Source organism: Pempheris klunzingeri, chromosome 8 (assembly GCF_042242105.1).
Source record: "Pempheris klunzingeri isolate RE-2024b chromosome 8, fPemKlu1.hap1, whole genome shotgun sequence".
Taxonomy (NCBI): domain Eukaryota; kingdom Metazoa; phylum Chordata; class Actinopteri; order Acropomatiformes; family Pempheridae; genus Pempheris; species Pempheris klunzingeri.
In genome coordinates this window covers 26,686,955-26,705,796 of record NC_092019.1, presented here as the reverse complement: position 1 = coordinate 26,705,796, position 18,842 = coordinate 26,686,955, and the positions used below count along the sequence as shown (strand labels likewise).

Below are 18,842 nucleotides of genomic sequence, written 5' to 3'. Positions count from 1 at the left end.
AGGTTTAAAAGACAACTGAATGTCATCAGCATAGCAGTGATCAGAAATACCCTTAAAGCTGGAGATAATGTCTCCTAAGGGAAGCATATACAAGGCAAATAATATAGGGCCCAGGACAGAGCCCTGAGGCACACCACAGGAAAGAGCAGCTGATTTGAATATGTAGGGACCAAGTGTCACAGAAAAACTCCTGTCTGAGAGGTAGGAGGAGAACCAGTCCAGCCCCCCCCCCCCTGCCTGAGCCTTTGAATCAGGATGCTGTGATCTACAGTATCAAATGTACAGACTGAGAAGAGCCGCTTCAGTGAAAGTCATCTGACGGAAACCAGATGGAAAATTATCAAAAGTGTTGACAGTTAAAAAGGCAGTGAGCTGTTTAGCAACAACTTTCTGTAAAATCTTTGAAATAATAGGTAGACTGGATATAGGCTTGTAGTTTTGGGGGAAGATGTGGATCAAGGGTGGCTTTTTTCAGAAGAGGCTGTACTGCTGCATGTTTAAAATACGCTGGGACACCTCCAGATTCCAGAAAGTTATCTCAAATAGTGAGTAGGCATGGACCAATGGACCCAACTGCATTTCTGAGCAAGGAAGTTGGTATATCATGTATTCATAGAAAGTCCCTGGCTGTCCTTCGTCTGTCCACCTGGCTGTCAGTGAGTCACATTGTCACCTGGAACCAACTCTATGATTTGAGCTAAACTAAGTACATCAGAATCAGAGTTCCTTTAATAATCCCCATGGGAAAATACACCTACACACAACATCAAGTATTTGATTACACAAGTGATTTACTCCCTTTTCTGTGACACACCGGCATCATCACTTGGCAGCCATCTGTGTTCAGACATCACATGAGAGGTGAACAGGGGGACGTGTATAACCCAGCTGTGGTGAAGGATTTGAAGTTAAACCCAGTCGAAGGTCCAACAGCTGCTCAGTGCTGCCTACAGAGTTTTAAGAGCAGGTTGTGTTTGTGTGTGTGTGTTTTAAGCCCGTCACGACTCCACGGTGTCTTCTTCAAATGTCTCGTTTGGTCTAACCAACAGCTCAAAACCCCACAATAGGAGTTCTGTAGTTTCTAGTGGTATAAAACAAAGAAGCAGCAGATCCTGCCGGGAGAGGGCCCACAGCATGTTTGGCATCTTCACTTGACAAATGATTAATGAATCCTTAATCAGAAAGTGTGTGTGTTTGTGTGTGTGTGTGTGTGTGTGTGTGTGTGAGCCCTGTTATTGCTCAATGTTGGCAAGTGGGATAAAAGTTTTTTTTTACACATGACAGTCACTTCACTGGTCATGCTGAGTGTTATTTCAGCACTGAGGACTAAGAGTGGGATCTGTTGCTGCACCCCCCGTCCTGGAGGCTGCAGGCTGTCATGGGAGCAGCCTTTTACATGGTGCATGAAACAGACCTGAAGAATGGGGGCTGACGCCAACAATCACTCCAACTGTGTAGTCTTGAGTTCAGCCCGGACCTGTTGGCTTGGTGTATGTTCTTGCACACTGCTTCGCTTGGAGCTGCTTTTGGTTTTTGATTTGCACGAGCAGTCTGAGGCTCCCGGTGCACGAGCCTCCTGCGGCGGGTTCAGGAGGGACAGTCCGACAGTGTGCTCTTTTCACCGCGCTCATCAGCTGACTCACCGCTGACTGAGTGAGTGAGGGAGTCACCCCTCCCTCCCCTCCCTCCCCCCTCTCCCCTCTCTGTCATCACTTGATTGTGGATGTGAGCTGAGGGCGGTTTCTGCTTGGAAACCGGTCGATGCGCATCTCCAATTTTAAGCCAACGTGAAGAGGTGGGACCTCTGCAACCTATTTATTGCAGCAGGCGGGATCATGTGAGGTGTTTCTTGATGGAGCACTCACATTAGGCACCGTGGACGTCGTCTCTTCAGCATCGGACAGCAGAGAGAACACAGCAGGTAAGCAACATGTCGATGGACGCAGCGCAGTCCCAACTTCCCTCTCGGACCCGGAGCAGGACTCAGCAGCCCGAGACCACGGGCCTCCTGCAGGGCGTGATCCCACGGTGGCATAGTTCGGGATTTGTGCTGATAAATGAGGGCAGAGGAGCTGGTACCGATGTAAATGTGTTTCCAGTCGCACTGACATGTATATATCGAGCTTTAGATGACTTAATACTGGTCAGAAGGACAGCTGGACAAGGGCATGTGACCACAGAGTTGATTAAGAGACGCCCCTGTGCTTTCATTCTGCTTCAGCTCTCATGGATTTAAATGATGGCAAGACTGTGAGCTATGCACTGGTGCCTCACAAAGGCTTCAATCTGATCAACGGGATTCATGATCCAGATGATGTGGACCAAATTTACAACCTGGAGATCAGAGACTCTGATGTGTTTGCCGTCACATACCCCAAATCAGGTGAGAGGAAAAGAAAGATGAGGGGTCCGGCTGTGGGCTGACTCAGCAGGTGGCAGAGCAGCTCCTCCATCACACACTGGTGCCCTGCTGCAGGGGAAGTGCACCTCAGGTCACTGTGATAGTTGAAGCTGTCGGCACAGAGCAAGGAACCGGCCTGATTAGCATGGACAGCATTTCCAGATCAATGTCCGGCTCCTTTGTGTGCTGCAAATTGAGCTCAGCATAGGGGCAGGGTATCACATGATTAGCTAGACAAGTGTGTATTGTGAAACACTGACAGAGAAATCAGGACAAAGGTCCACAGAGACAAGAGGGGAGGTGTGCTCATATTCTAGGTTGACCTAATTACTGCCATTGTACTCAGAGAGAGGGAGACAGAACTGAGAAGTGCTGTGTTGACAGGGACCATCTGGATGCAGCAGATCCTGCTGCTCTTGGAGGCGAAGGGGGATGTGACAGCCATCAGTAAGCACAACACCAAGTCCAACGCTGACTGCATCCCCTGGATTGAGCTGAGCGGCTGCAGAGAGGCGTTCATCGCCGCCCCATCGCCCCGGTGGAGGGTCACCCATCTGCAGCACCACTTCATGCCTGCTGCTCTGAGCCAGAGGAAGGGCAAGGTCAGCTCTCTAAGCAGCTCCTTTTTTCCTGTACTTAAGGTTTATCAAGCATTTCTAAAGCAGCATACGAACACGTGATCAATGGTCTCTCACGCATTGTGACAGAGTTTTAAGCAGCTACGATATTGTAAACTCTTAATTAATGTACAGTACTCAGGACCTACTTTCTCTCATTACAACTATGTTAACTGTGTTGTCCTTCATCACGTGTTTAAACACCAGTCTCCCACACTAGAGGAGTTATTACCAAATACACTAATGAACACTTAATCTCTGTGTTCAGTGACCGTAGCTGTAGATACATTTATCTAACCATTTATGAAGTGTTTATGTACGGCTTAAAGATACAGAATATGAGACTTACTGTCAGATTCTGCCAAAAAAATCCCACTGGGCTGCATCATTCATCTCATTCAGCAGCACAGCTTCAAATATGCAGCTTTTGTCTCTGAGGACGTGAGTGTTTTGGTAATCCTCCTCTCTTTAATCAAGCAAAGTCAACCCTCAAACCATAATCACATGGACATATTTACACTGAAGAAAGCTGTTTCAGCGATGCATTCCAGAGTTCAGCTGAAGCTAATATATAGCCTCAGCAGACTGACTTCAGATCTGCATCTTCCTAAGTGTCTTTGTGTTTCAGCTCACAGGGGGTCCTTGCTGAGCTGCAGTTGAGGGACAGTAAAAAACGAGGGAAGTTTGGTGCTAAAATGTGGACTTGTTTTAGGACAAACTTAGGAAATATTAAGTTAGGACACAAACGGCAAAAAACACCACAGTGCAGAGACTACAGGAGAGAGAAAAGAGCTGACCACCAGCATCTAGAGCTTCAGCGGGTACCGAAGAGGACAATGGCAATATTACCAAAATCAAAGGCTTCGGTTGTAAAGCCCCATTAGTAGCCTGTAGAAACTAGAATGTTTATTAAGCCCAGCGACACAACTGCATTGCATTGTGTACACCAAGATCACATCTGTGACTTTATCTTCTCACTTTGCCCTAAATACCTGCTTAGTGTTCATATGCATGGGACTGGGACACAGTGTTACAGCCCTGTCAGTGGTGGAGCTGAGATGTCAAGTTTGTCACTAGTGGAATGGTCATTGGAATTTAAAGCCTCTGCTAGTTTAGACTGAAATACTGTATGTCCAGGCATTACTGAAAGATGGCAAAACATGTCTGGGTAGTTAGTTTTCGATTGTATTTATTAGTTTCGGCCACAGTTCTTTAGGGTGAAAGGGTTTGGTGTAAAAACATTTTTATATTGAACAAAATAAAAACTAGTTTTTATATTAGTGCCAAAACATACAAAATGTATTATATCAGTCCTGAGAAATTTCAAATGATACCCACCCCAGTGCAACCCAAGTGGAAATGTGGCCATTGGATTCTATGCTTGATACTATACTTACCTGGACGTGTCTCTTTTAGGTGATCTACGTTGCAAGAAATCCCAAAGATGTCCTTGTGTCTTATTTCCACTTCCATAAGGTTGCCAACATGTTGGAAACTCCGAAGGATTTCGATGACTTCTTTGAGAAATTCATGCGCGGAGACGGTGAGAGCGGTCCTCTTCTGTCGCTCACTCAATCATTTGTGCACAGAGGATGTTGCTGGTGGCATTTTCTCAGCAGCTCATGATGAGTGTCTACAGTGTGTTGGTGACATTGTACATCATTCATTGCAGTGTTTGCGTGCAGCTGGTTCGAGCACATTAAGACATGGTACTCAAACAAGGATGATATGAACATGCTGTTCATCACTTATGAAGAAATGGTTCAAGTAGGAGCTCAAATCATTTTAATCTGCATGTTAATAAGCTGTCGTATCACATGTTGCAGGCCTGTGTTAAGACGCCTGTGAAATGGTTTTAAGAAGAGATCTTTTGTACATTTCTGCTGCTGTGTTTTTGTTCAGGACCTGCACTCAGCAGTGCGGAAGATGTCCTTGTTCCTGGGTAAAGAGCTGACTGAGGAGCAGCTGGCTAACGTGGTGAAGCATAGCACGTTCCACAACATGAGGAAGATCCCTCAGGCTAACTACGAGCAGGTACCAGGATACCTGCTCAACCACCACCAGGGGAAATTCATGCGGAAGGGTAAGAATGTTTGCAGCTTTTGTTGCACACAGGAACTTGACACTGTGACTCACTCTGCTCAGCCTTTTGAAACCAGGTTGCGGCTTCAAGAAGTTTGACTTGATGATAGACAGTTTCTGTTTTGATTGAAACTCTAATGTGTAGAACTGTAATGTAATTATCCTGATGGTTTTTTAGAAAAAACTTTTTTAATACCATAACACCCCCACTGGGAGCTGCCAAAGTCTGCACATTTCAAATCCATCTATCTATTGTCTATAGCATTTATCCCTCAGGGTCACAGGGGGGCTGGCTTTGGGCAAGAGGCTGGGTACACCCTGGTCACAGGGTTGACACATAGACAGACTCACACCCCCGGGCAATTTAGAGTCACCTGTTAACCTGAATGTTTGTGGGCTGTGGGGGGACGACCCTGAGAAACTCACAGAAACCTGGAACCTTTTTGCTGTGAGGCAACAGTGCTGACCACCGCGCCGCCCAAATTTAAAATCTTACACACATAAATCCAATTGTTTGACCAGAGCATCATTGGTACCCATCTACCAAGTATCAGTGACATCAGTGAGGGGAAGTGCAGTGCAGAGCCCAGAAGATACAGTGGGGCAAAAAAGTATTTAATCAGCCACCTATTGTGCAAGTTCTCCCACTTAAAAAGATGAGAGAAGCCTGTAATTTTCATCATAGGTACACTTCAACTATGAGAGACGGAATGAGAAAAAAAAATCCAGAAAGTCACATTGTCTGATTTTTAAAGAATTTCTTTGCAAATTATGGTGGAAAATAAGTATTTGGTCAATAACAAAAGTTCATCTCAATACTTTGTTATATACCCTTTGTTGGCAATGACAGAGGTCAAACGTTTTCTGTAAGTCTTCACAAGGTTTTCACACACTATTGCTGGTATTTTGGCCCATTCCTCCGTGCAGATCTCCTCTAGAGCAGTGATGTTTTGGGGCGGTCGCTGGGCAACACGAACTTTCAACTCCCTCCAAAGATTTTCTATGAAGTTGAGATCTGGAGACTGGCTAGGCCACTCCAGGACCTTGAAAAGCCACTCCTTCGTTGCCCGGGCGGTGTGTTTGGGATCATTGTCACGCTGAAAGACCCAGCCACGTTTCATCTTCAATGCCCTTGTTCATGGAAGGAGGTTTTCACTCAAAATCTCACGATACATGGCCCCATTCATTCTTTCCTTTACACGGATCAATCGTCTTGGTCCCTTTGCAGAAAAACAGCCCCAAAGCATGATGTTTCCACCCCCATGCTTCACAGTAGGTATGGTGTTCTTTGGATGCAACTCAGCATTCTTTCTCCTCCAAACACGACAAGTTGAGTTTTTACCAAAAAGTTCTATTTTGGTTTCATCTGACCATATGACATTCTCCCAATCCTCTTCTGGATCATCCAAATGCTCTCTAGCGAACTTCAGACGGGCCTGGACATGTACTGGCTTAAGCAGGGGGACATGTCTGGCACTGCAGGATTTGAGTCCCTGGCGGCATAGTGTGTTACTGATGGTAGCCTTTGTTACTTTGGTCCCAGCTCTCAGCAGGTCATTCACTAGGTCCCCCCGTGTGGTTCTGCGATTTTTGCTCACCGTTCTTGTGATCATTTTGACCCCACGGGGTGAGATCTTGCGTGGAGCCCCAGATCGATCTTCCCAGCCTGGTGCAGGTCTACAATTTGGTTTCTGGTGTCCTTTGACAGCTCTTTGGTCTTGGCCATAGTGGAGTTTGGAGTGTGACTGTTTGAGGTTGTGGACAGGTGTCTTTTATACTGATAACGAGTTCAAACAGGTGCCATTAATACAGGTAACGAGTGAAGGACAGAGGAGCCTCTTAAGGAAGAAGTTACAGGTCTGTGAGAGCCAGAAATCTTGCTTGTTTGTAGGTGACCAAATACTTATTTTACCGAGGAATTTACCAATTAATTCATTAAAAATCCTACAATGTGATTTCCTGGATTCTTTCCCCCCATTCTGTCTCTCATAGTTGAAGTGTACTTGCACAATTGGTGGCTGACTAAATACTTTTTTGCCCCACTGTAAGACCCTGCCCCAGACCCGGCCTGTCGTATCTGCTGTTCTACCACCAGGCTCTTTAACTCATCCTCTGCTCTCCACCATAACAAATATTGTTTTCTTAGGTTGCAGAATGATTCCAATATCCAATATAAACCACTACATGTTCCACTGTGTTCACCGGCTGCTCTCACTTTGTGTGCACTCACATTTTATTGGTTTTGAGGCTGCTGATTATACTGAACAACATGCTGAGATAATGCAGCAAATTACAAGTCTGTGCAGACGAGATGGATGATAGTAAAGACAGAACAGAAGACTGCAGGAACTCACTGACTATACAGACTGTGTTCACATCAAAAGCCAAACTATTTTTGCCCCGCATTACTTGAGTTTCACTGTCGATTTACGTGGGTAACGCACATTTCTCACTCAAGTTGATCGAGTTTAATGGTTTCAAGTCTTGCAACTTTCACATCCCAACTTCTTGTGACTTTGCATTGATGGGGAAAAAATTCCCTTCAGCTTTTGGTGTGAACACAGTTATGCTAGATGGCGGGGTGAGAATGGATGACTATAACCTTCTACTTCTTTCACCCACTAGGCACCATCGGTGACTGGAAGAATCATTTCACTGTGGCTCAGAACGAGAGGTTCGACGAGGTCTTTCACAGAGAGATGCAGGACTTCCCTCTGTCGTTTATCTGGGACATCAGGGACATTGAGTGATCAGCTGCTCGTCTCATGACAGCACAAAGAATAAGATGGCCATAGATGCAGCTTCTTGATCACGGTGCTATACAGTAAAGCATTATTCATGTCGGCTCTTCCTTTCTCCCAGTGTTTTTGTGCATTTTAGCCCGTGGGGCTCCACTTCACTTTACTGCTGCTTCCCAAAGAACACTAGACTTTTTCCCTCCTTCCAGGCAGCCATGGTTTCTATTCATTTGGAGTCCACTGAAAATCTATGCAAAGCTCTACGGAGTATGGAATATATGTGCAAGTTGGATACAGACCTGCTCTCAGAGTAGCAAGCCTTGTTTTTCTTCTTGTCCCGCATGAAATCATAATTCCTAGCAGTGCCTCACTGTTAGCATCAGTGTGCACAGAATAACTGTGTCAGGTGACCCGTCACAGGGATCATGTCTGTGTGCTGGTTTCAGTTACACTGTTGTTGCTGGGTAAAGCAGTGAATACCTTTAAGTCGGTCTTCACTTACAGCTACATTACCATGGAACCATTTGACAGTAAGCTGTCTGTTCACTGTGGTGGACACAAACATGTGCCTTAGACTTGAGTCACAAATCTGCTGACTTCAGACTTGACCATATCAAAAAGACCTTCAGCTCCACTTTGACTTCAATACCGGTGACTTGTGGCTTCATTTGGACTTTGGCTTTTTGGCTTAAAGTGACCTGATGTCCTGATCTATCTATCTATCTATCTATCCGTAGAGTACTGAATAGTCATGATTGCTTTGATGTATGGAATAGACCCTTGTCAGAGCAGACTTTTTCTCTCATAGCAGGAACGGCACAGGCATAACCAGTGTCCCAGTGAGCCATTGCAATAAGTGAGCCTGTACAACACCAGAACCGTGGAACTGCCAAACCTAAATCAAACGCAGCCATCATGAAAGAGCGTGATCGATTCCACCTGTGCATTTTCTGCATCGAGAAGTAAAAATGTTTGCTGTGAAAAGGGTTTCTACATCAAAATGTCCAACACAACCACGTGGAGTCTGCGGCTGTGTAACAGTGTGACATGGGAAAGATCAATCGGATGATATCTTAGTGGAAACAGGAATGATTTGTCCAGTAACTGCAGGAAGATGAATGCTGGGTATGGGTAAGAGAGTACTCTCTGAGTAGCTACTGAAAGAAGTCTGAAACTGTCAAGCACAGAAATGTGGCTCTGCCTGTCCAGTCCTGTTAACTTATTCTGTGATCATATTGCCAGATGAACATTTTCTTTTCAGAATATTATTCTGCATTTGATTCAGGAAAAGTTCTTGTGACTGTTTGCATTATCATTAAACAGCTGATGTAATTTTGTTTCTTGCCTGGGGTGACTTTCCTCCTCATGTATATTTCATTTTATTAAAGCAGAAGATGTCACATTGAGCTCAAAACGGTCTTTGAAACAGACAACACAATGAGACACATTACAAAATGAGATACAGATGAACCGAATAAGCACAAGTCACATATCCAGAAAATATGAACATGAAAGAAGTCAGATCATGTTTTCCAACAGTCTGCAGTGTGAGGGTGAACCTGAAAGCCCCTTTCTCTGAACATTTGGTATAGATAACATACAAAAGTCCTGTGACCACAAAGTACTGTCGATCTGTTATCTCCATCCATTATCTTCTACTTATCTGGGGTCGGGTCACGGTGGCAACAGGTCAAGCAGGGCACTCCAGACGTCCTCCAGAGCAACGCTTGCCAGCTCCTCCTGGGGGATGCTGAGGAGTTCCCAGACCAGATGAGAGACATAATCCCTCCAGCAAGTTCTGGGTCTGCCAGGCGTCTCCTCCCAATGGGACGTACCCTGTAAACCTCCAGAGGGAGGCGCCCAGGAGGCATCCTGACCAGATGCCTGATCTACCTCAGCTGACTCCTTTCGATGTGAAGGATGGATGTAAGTGTAACATGACTACACGTGCTATGGCAGCTGTCAAAACCAGTGTGCAGCGTGTGAGTGGCCATAGCAGACTGCACACTGATTCCAGACACTGCACTAGTCAATGTGCAGCACAGGCTCACTACTGAGCAAAGCACAGGGCACAGCCAAGAGGCTAACGTGTCACCAGAATAGTTCCCCACAGATGATGCTGATTACACCTCCAGCACTTTGCTCCTCTGTTCTGATAGATGGCTAAATGATAATGGGACCTCTGTCTTCCGTGACTGTAAATAAATAAATTAATTAATTAATATTGAATACACAAGATATACAAGATAACACATGCGTGACCTCAGATTGAAGATCATCAGTCAGCTGGATCCCCTTTGCTGCCGATTACAAGACTAATCGGTCCCATAACTGAGACCGATCAGTACACCACAGCAACACTGATCCTAGAGATACTTGACTCCAGGATGAACAGCATAAGCCACAAAGAGCATTACCCCCCCATGGCAAAGGAGGCTGGAGGCAAAAATCAAGGCAACACGGAGAAGTTAGTCAACTCACAGCGACAGAGAGGTGTGGAGAAGGAAGAGGTGTCTAGGAAATACAACAGACTGTCCATACCTGATGTGCACTGGGGACTACCAAGTGAAGGCTCACAGCCCTGGCTGCCCGACTGAATAGATACACAGGAGAAGCAGAAGCCAGGAGAATAAATAGGATGTTCTCCACCAAACAGAGCATATGGGAGAAGGTGGCTAAGTGTGGTTGGAGGGTATTGAAGAGAGGGAAGATGATCAGAACCAAGGGTGTTGAACTTCCGGAAGGCAGTATTGCAGATGTTCGGGACAGCTAGAAGTACCATGAGGGGGCTGCGAGAAAGTCAGCCACAGCCAGTGAGCATACATAGAGTAAGGCAGCTCCTGAGAAGTCAGCTGAATGGGAAGAACAAGGACAGAAGCCCTAATCATGGCAGCACAAGAAAAGGTACTTGTCCATTAAGGTGGGGGTGATAGCAGGATGTAAGATAAAGGTAGGATCTGTAATCTCACACACACACACACACTCACACACACACTAGCACACACACACCCTTTTACTGCCCTCTTCTGGCCAAATAACAGGCTTGTTGCTGCAAAGCCCTGCGAGTCAAACAGCACCAGAGCCAGACAGAGTCATTTATCTAGTAAATTTAATTGTTCCAGCACAGAAATTACAGAAATTAACACTTATGGGTGTACATGTGAAGATTTGGTGTTTATGAAGATTACTTCAGAAAATGCTGTGAGTCTTTTTAAAATAAATGCAGCTGTTGGACCTTCTGGTCAGATGATAATATTCCACAGAGGAGCGTGTATGGTCCTGTCAGTCCTGAGCAGTCCTCTGTCCTACTCCCCTGTTAGTCCTCATCACTGCCCATCTCTAAAGGGTCAAAGTCTGGGTCATCCTCATCCAAGTCCAAGTCTTCAATCTCCTGGAATAGTGACTCATCTACTTCAACGTTGTTTCCAGCTGCAGAAGAAAGCAAGTTTGTCAGAATAAATTCCACTCTGAACTAGCTCACACAGTGCCCACTAGATCTGTGCTCCCCCCACATGGCCCACACAAATGTTCATATCTCCGTTATAGAATTACATGTGTTCATGCAGGTGTCCGTTAAAATGTTACAGTTTAACGATCCTGTCAATCTTTTCCCTCTTTATAAGGAAGAGAGGCCGTAATAACACAACAGCATTAACAGCATCACTTTCAATCATTACCGTCTTCAAGGAACTGAATGTCAGATGTGTCCAGGTTGTGGTCTGTCTCAAACAGCTGTTTACCTGGTGAGGGAAAGACCACATTTTATCTAACTCATATTTCTATAATAAACTTTCCAAGTTGTGAGTCTTTGACAAAGAAGTGTCATCAGTTTACCAGAGAGTTTGGATTTGGCCTGCTCCTCCTCTTTCAGCTTTTTCCTCCTCAGCTCAGCCATCTCCAGCTCAAACTTGGCTTTCCACGCCAGAAAGTTTTCAATGGTTACAACCGTGCCCTGGAAGGCTACCTGTCAAACACACACACATCATTATATTATCATCCTATCATTCCTGAACCTAACACTAAATGTAATGACCTAATACTACCCTTAACCTAAAAACAAAAGATAGACGAATGTGCAAATGAACCACATCTGTTTAGTCAAACTGGCCTCTGTTCCAGACACCTGATTTAGTAAACATCTGCCTACAACATACGGTGTGGTGGCATTATCCTGAAACCACAGCTGAGAATTAGGATGGAAATTTACATATTTATGGTAACTATATGTACAATTAATGTTTTTCCTACCTTCTCTGCTTCCTCTGCCTCTCTCTCTTTCCGCAGTTTCTCCTCTTCTCGTCGGTTTTTCATCACATCGACGATTTCATTGAGTTTCTCCTGAACGGCTGTGACCAGGGTGAAAATCATCACCATGCCCAGGTTTTCTTCTGCCTGCAGAGTAACCACATATACACACTGGTCAGACTGATTACAGGATGTACGAAACCGTTCATTAACTTTATGAATATTTTCATCAGATGGCTGCCAGTTAGTCTCCTGAACTTCTGATACGCAGAGCATTGAGAAAGTATTCAGACCCTCAATTGCAATTTACAATTCTTTGCAAATTTATGAAAAAGTAAAAATTGGGATATTGCATTGGCAAATTCTAACCCTTTGTTATGACATTGCTCTGCAGAGAGTGGCAGAAAATCCCAAAAACCAAAGTTAGTGTGCTGTAATCGCTGCCGAAGCAATCAGGTGAAGTTGTTACACCCAGCTAGGATAGAACACCATGTTCCCTGCAAACTGACATTAGCGGCACACTTCTCCCTTGTGAATATTTGTTTAGCGGGTTGTTCAACAAACTGCGGTGCAGGTTAAGATGTGGTTCAGGATGTTTGCAACTTTAACTGGAAAACAAACACGAGTTGTTGTTTAAAGTCTGTGATGCAGTGTTGTGTAGCAGGCTACTGCTTTATGCAAATATGGATTCAAATGAAGAGGTCTGATTGGCTATAAGGAAATTAGATGCTGTCTGACAAGTTACTGTATTGACAGAGGGTGATGACATGTATTCTGCTTTTTTCCCCCTCAAGGGAAAACACAGGACAAGTGTTTTACACAGCCAATATGTATGCTGTAGGTGAGAAAAGAGCATGCCTTTTCATTTCAGTCGGACCTAAAGTATTGGTTCAACGTTTGTTCTTCAGGCTATTAAAATCCAAGAATATCCTCAAAAGTGTCCAAAACAACAGACAGACAACGGACAGAGGATGGGGAGCTAGGACCAATATATAGTTGCACTCAAAATTATTCAACCCCCATAGCAAATGAGGTGTATTGTCAATTATTGTGGCAAGTATTCAATGAACAACTCAAACAAGAACAACTGAAATAGCTCAACACAACTAATATTACAGGTGGTTTCTCCAAATTCAACACAATATTCCACTTTTACTGACTCCTGCAGTCTCAAAGTTATTCAGCCCCTTGTTGACAAGCATCTTTAGTACTTAGCAGAGCGCCCTTTTGCTGCTATGACCTGCTGCTAACGTGATGCATAGACAGACACCAGGTTCTGACAGTGTTCCTGAGGAATCTGAGCCCATTTCTCATGGACAACAGCCTCCAGCTCTCTGATGTTCTTGGGTTTGTGTGCTGCCATCACCACTTTGACGGCCTTGGTGGACTTTGTGAGGAAGCTGAAGCTTGGACATCATTGGACCTTCTAACAGGACAATAATACCAAGCATACTTCAGACGGCCTGACGTTTTCTCCAAGGATTTCTTGATACTTGTTTGAATCCATCTGGTCCTCCAAACGCTGCAGGTTTCCAGAGCCAGAAGAAGCAAAGCAGCCCCAGAGCATCACTGAGCCACCTCCATGCTTCACTGTAGGCAGGGGGTTCTTATCAGTGTATGTCTCATTCTTCCTCCTCCAGACATACTGCTGATCCACAGACCTGAAAAGTTCCACTTTTGTTTCATGGGTCAGTAGTGGTGTAGGTGTTGGAGTTCAGGCATGGAGGCCTTCAGTGTTTAGTGTGCTCCTCACTGTAGAAACTGAAACCTCAGTCACTGCTGCCACCAAGTCTTACTGCAGGTCTTTTACAGTCACTCCAGGGTTTTTGGCCTCCTGCCTCCTCAGAAATCTGGTGGCAGCTGTTGATATCTTCCTCTTTCTGCCAATACAGGTAGTGCAGCCAGTGATCCTTTAGCTTTGACCGTGTGAACTTTGCTTCTTACAGCATCTCTTGGAACATTCAGTGCCTTTGCTGTCTTTTTCTATCATTTTCCTTGTTTGTGCAAAGCAATGATCTCCTCTCTTAACTTTTGGACAGTTCTCTTGACTGAATTACCCATATATCTAACATACAACCACGCGTCACAGTGAACAAACCCCCCCAGCCTGTCCAGGTATTTGATGTGTTCTATCTCAAGCACACCTGATGCAACTAATGAGGCCCCTGATTAGTTGCATCAGATGTGCTTGTGACAACACCTGATTTGCAAATGAGTGCTGCTATGAAGGATTCTATTCAGAGGGTTGGATAATTTTGAGACTACTTAAGACCTGTACATACTCCGCAAGAACAGAGAAATTTGTTCTCTCTCCCAGGGCTGCGAGAGAAAAATAATTATTTTCTCGCAGCCCTGGTTTGGGAGTTGCAGCTTGTTCTGGACACATCATCTGGGCAGAACTGTTTTCTCTCGTGTGGTCGTGTACAGACCTTTAGTCAGTAAAAGTTGCATATTGTGTTGAATTTGGAGAAACCGCCTGTAATAATAGTTGTGAGCTATTTCAATTGTTCTTGTTTGAGTTGTTCACTGAACACAGCTGACACTGTAAATTTTGCCAGTACACTTCACTTGCAATGGGGGTTGAATGATTTTGAGTGCAGCTGTAGATGAAGGAGATCATATTCGGTTCAGATGGACAGACCTGTTGCTGCAGTAATGTAAGGACGTCCTCCACGTCACTATCCTCCAGGTTCTCCTGGGAGTGGATCTCCCACAGTGGAGGCTCATCTGGGTAATTCTCTACATATGTGAACTTTAGTGTTGCTTCCACGGCTGAAAGAAGAAAACAGACAGCGCATATCATTAGTCTTCTATATTTCAACTTTCAATCTTCGTTCTTGTACACAAGCAGTTGTGTAACCTGTTTACTTTACTCAAATCAACGTATTTCACTCTGCTCAGTTTTGTTCTCATCATATTTTTTTTTACTTGCTGCCTTTATCATCATGACCAAAATCTCCTTTAATATCACTGACAAATTTAATTGTGAACGAGGTGAGAGTTCTCTTATCTGTTTTTTGAACAAAGGGCTCCCTCTCTGAACTCAGTTTCCCAGAGTCCTTTACTTTCACACGTGTGTGCTAAACACACCCCTGGACCCAGCTTTACAGTCACCATTGGTTAATGTGTGACACATGACCCTACAACCAGAGCTCCCCCACTGCTCTCCCTCACCTCTCCTCTGGACCTCTGAGGAGCTTCACCTTGGGTTCTACTAACTTCCACACCAAGCTGTAAAGACTGACAAATACACTTTGAGGTGGACGGCCAGTCCGCGCCTTAACTTGAAAAGTTTACGAACTTTTTTTCTGTCACAGCTCTTGTCAATCGGGACAATTCAATTCATTGACTAACAGGAAGTCAGTGTAGGGAGGCGAGGGCAGGGTTGATGTGTTCATGTCTCTTTGTACCAGTGATGAGTTGAGCACCTACATTTTGAGCTATCTGCAGAGGGAGGGAGGGGGCTCTGGCTGACACCTGAAAAGTGGGTTGCAATAATCCAGTCGAGAATAAATAAAAGCATGTACAACTTTTTTTTGGATCAGCAGGTGACATGATTGGCCTGATTTTGAACATAAGTTTAATATGGTAAAAACATGATTTAAAAACACTTCACTTGGCCATTAAAACAGAGGCTGGAATCAAACATTAACCCAAGATTTCTAGCAGCCTGCGTCATATTATTTGACAACCCACCAAGATTAACATCAAGGGGAGCTAAGTTTGGGAGACCAAATATAATGCTATATAATAGCAGCTGGGTTCAGTAGGTTTTAAATGCTCATATAAACTCATATAAACACTTCAGGATTACTAATAACTTAGCCAAGTGCCAGCATATATATGGAAAACAGAAGGAGGCCATGGACGGAGCCTTGACAGACACCACAACTCAGTTGAGCTGTTGAGGAAGTAGTTACCCAGAGCACTGTAAAAGGTTCTATTAGAAATAAGAGCGCAACAGGCAAAGAGCCGAGCAATGAGAGAGTCTCCGGCGATGCGATAGGATATTGCAATCAACAGTGTCAAAGGCGACACTTAAATCTAAAAGAATTAAAATCAAACAATGACCTCTGTCAGCATTCAGCAGCAGATCATTAGTAACTCAAACAAGTGCTGTCTCAGTACGATAAAACGCTCTAAAACCAGACTAACAACTGTTAGAACATTACTATTATCCATAGAATATATGAATAATAGGACCAAGAGATCAATAGGAAGACATTTTCTTTTCCAAACCTTGGATAAAAAAGACAACTGGGAAGTAGGTGTATAATTGCTTTAGGACAGGGGATCCAAAATAGGTTTCTTAAGCAGTGGATGAACAAGAGCATGCTTAAAACTGTAAGGAAAAGAACCAGAGGTCAGAGACGTGTTGAAAGTTTGCATATAACAGAGCTAACAGTGGAAAATACCTCCTTGAGCAGTTTAGGGGGAATAATAGTGTAATAGTGTAAAGTTCAGTGAACTTTGTAAAGCACTATGAGACACTCTGTTGTGATATTGGGCTATACAAATAAAATTGAATTGAATTGAATTGAATTGAATTGAATTGAATTGAATATCCAAAATGCAGGAGGATGGTTTCATCTGGGAGACTGTACTTTCTAATAATGTGATTGTAATAGATTAGCAAGAGGGATGGAGAGGATGCAAGGGTCAGGCTGGATTTGGGACCTGATGGCCTCCACCTTAATCACAAAATGAGCGAGAAACTCTTGCAACTGCTTAACTTCAAGTGCAGGGGAAGGAATTAAGGGACCACTAATAATGGAATCAATTGTCCTAAAGAGTGTTCTAGGGTCGTGATTGCTCTTTAGTATTAAGTCAGCAAAGTAAGCCACTTGCATCCTTCACTGCTTTCTGATCTGTTAACATTTGCTTTTTCAGCACGTTATAGTTTATCACAGGCTTGCTGATATCCCACTGTCATCCAGATTTTCTGCAAAGTTGTTTCAGTGTGAGTGTGAACAATTAGCCAGGGGAGCTCATTTGGTTTTTGTTTTAGTTTCAAATGGAGCGATCGTGTCGAGGATGGGTTGGCAGTGGTGGTTAAATGAGTTAAGCAGTGTGTTTGGATTCAGAGGGGAGTTAGCTGAAGTAATGGATGATGGATCGAAAGCATCACAGAATTTACCAGCAGAACCAGCATTAGGGCTTCAAGAGTGTATTGTAGGGCGGTGACTAGGAGTAGAGGAACTTTAACAACCACAGCTTTATGATCTGTTACAGGCATGTCCATCAAATTGAGACCCTTGAGAGAGAGAAACCAGATGAAAGTACTAAGTCTAAAGTAAGGCCTTTCGAATATGTGCGCCCTTTAACAGACTGAATGAGGTTAAAAGAATCTTTAAGATCTAAGAAGAAGAAGAAGCACTCTGTTTTAATCTAGGTTTGAAAATGGATACAAGCTCTGAAGACTGTTTTAGGGGTCTATAAACTAAAACAGAGTAAGGGGGCAGGGCCAGTGATGGAAAAACTTTAAAATTCGAAAGAAATAAAGTAACCAAATGTAACAGGATGGCATTCATGATCAGACTTTAAAAAACACAGCTTGACCACCCGTTCTTCATGGTATAACTATGTTTAATTGCCATGTCATTGCAGAATGGACGACATCTCTCAACCATGCACATCAGTATACTCACTTTCACCATTCTCCCCTGCATCTGATGTGACAGTGATGGTGAAGCTGGTGGGATCATCTGAAAGCACTAGAAACACACAAGGGTTAGGATTCATTCAGAGTGTGTCACTGATTACATCTCTTGGCATAGGTCTAGGTTACATCAGGCGTCAGGTAAATGTGCAGAGTGGAAAGACAGCACTTTGAGGACAATACCACCTTTCCTGATGTCTCACTGTGTTTGGTAAATTCACTGGCTACTACAATACAGTGAACTCTACAGCTAAGACTATTAATACCAATTGTATAGATTAGCTGTGTGCCACTCACGGTACCTAACATGTACATCATTGTCTGAACACAGGAGGACTGACAGACTGACAGGATGTGCATGTCACTGTGAAGTGGCTGCCTGAACAAGGAGAGATCAGACTGTTGGTCCACATCTGAGCACAGAGCTGATCCATGTTAAAGCCCAGCACCAGTCTACTGCTGCTGTTAACCTCGGAGGAACATAGACTTTTGGACGTACTGCTCTCTCCACTGCTGCCCCAGCAGAAGGCCCTCTGGAGCAGCCTGTCACTAACTCTGTTCCAGAGGAAACACTTAGCTACGTCTGTTGGAAGTGTCCTGTACTAAACAGCAGCCAGCTCGCTGTGGCTTGTTGCTAGCCCGCGAGTTAGCCGTCTTTCACTTTTCTGTCGACACTGGTGACATTCTGACCTGTGAAAGAGTCTGGGTAGATGGACTCTATGGCTTCAAGTTCATTCCTTTGCTCTTCGGCGTAGTCTGTCATGTTGGTGTGACTGCAGGTTATCTGGAAATGAGAAAAATCATCCCCCCTCTGCCGAAGCTAACAGTGAGCGTGCTGCGTGCTGCACAGCCCTGCGGTGATCGATGCTATCATGCTTCGGCCTCTTTGGTCTGACGCCACTGTCTGTGTCTCTAAATGCCCCCTGGCGTGGGGGGGTGGGGGGGTGAGCATGTGGAAACTGTACTGGACATTATCACTGGAACTGTTTCTGCTCTATTCACAAGTGCAACCGCCAACTTCAGTATGACAGCAACATCGTCACTGCTCTGATATCAATTTGTTGAGTCTGAAAGCGGCAGGGACCACCAACTTCATTGAA

The 18,842-nt window shown here is 44.4% G+C and overlaps 2 protein-coding genes across 2 annotated transcripts; one reads left to right on the top strand and one right to left on the bottom strand.

Annotated features, from left to right (window-relative positions):
- Positions 1–1,764: 1,764 nt before the first annotated feature.
- On the top strand, positions 1,765–9,238 carry LOC139205649 (amine sulfotransferase-like). The gene is made up of 7 exons (XM_070835926.1): positions 1,765–1,921; positions 2,222–2,383; positions 2,786–3,003; positions 4,435–4,561; positions 4,691–4,785; positions 4,921–5,101; positions 7,726–9,238. The coding sequence occupies exons 2-7, from the start codon at positions 2,227–2,229 to the stop codon at positions 7,848–7,850; spliced, it is 903 nt and encodes a 300-aa protein (XP_070692027.1). The 5' UTR covers positions 1,765–1,921; positions 2,222–2,226; the 3' UTR covers positions 7,851–9,238.
- A 1,692-nt stretch (positions 9,239–10,930) lies between these two features.
- Positions 10,931–18,600, bottom strand: rwdd1 (RWD domain containing 1). The gene is made up of 7 exons (XM_070835519.1): positions 18,433–18,600; positions 17,732–17,797; positions 14,725–14,855; positions 12,087–12,230; positions 11,673–11,802; positions 11,516–11,578; positions 10,931–11,267 (listed from the first exon to the last, which is right to left on the bottom strand). The coding sequence occupies exons 1-7, from the start codon at positions 18,503–18,505 to the stop codon at positions 11,155–11,157; spliced, it is 720 nt and encodes a 239-aa protein (XP_070691620.1). The 5' UTR covers positions 18,506–18,600; the 3' UTR covers positions 10,931–11,154.
- Positions 18,601–18,842: the final 242 nt, after the last annotated feature.

What these genes read in the sequence shown, in the direction of transcription:
- LOC139205649 (XM_070835926.1), top strand. Translation starts at nt 2,227, where the DNA reads ATGGATTTAAATGATGGCAAGACTGTGAGCTATGCACTGGTGCCTCAC. An exon ending in CGTCACATACCCCAAATCAG is followed by an intron (nt 2,384 to 2,785) that starts GTGAGAGGAAAA and finishes CTGTGTTGACAG; the next exon opens with GGACCATCTGGATGCAGCAG. An exon ending in CTTATGAAGAAATGGTTCAA is followed by an intron (nt 4,786 to 4,920) that starts GTAGGAGCTCAA and finishes GTTTTTGTTCAG; the next exon opens with GACCTGCACTCAGCAGTGCG.
- rwdd1 (XM_070835519.1), bottom strand. Translation starts at nt 18,505, where the DNA reads ATGACAGACTACGCCGAAGAGCAAAGGAATGAACTTGAAGCCATAGAG. An exon ending in TGCAGGGGAGAATGGTGAAA is followed by an intron (nt 14,856 to 17,731) that starts GTGAGTATACTG and finishes TTCTTCTTTCAG; the next exon opens with CCGTGGAAGCAACACTAAAG. An exon ending in GGCCAAATCCAAACTCTCTG is followed by an intron (nt 11,579 to 11,672) that starts GTAAACTGATGA and finishes TTCCCTCACCAG; the next exon opens with GTAAACAGCTGTTTGAGACA.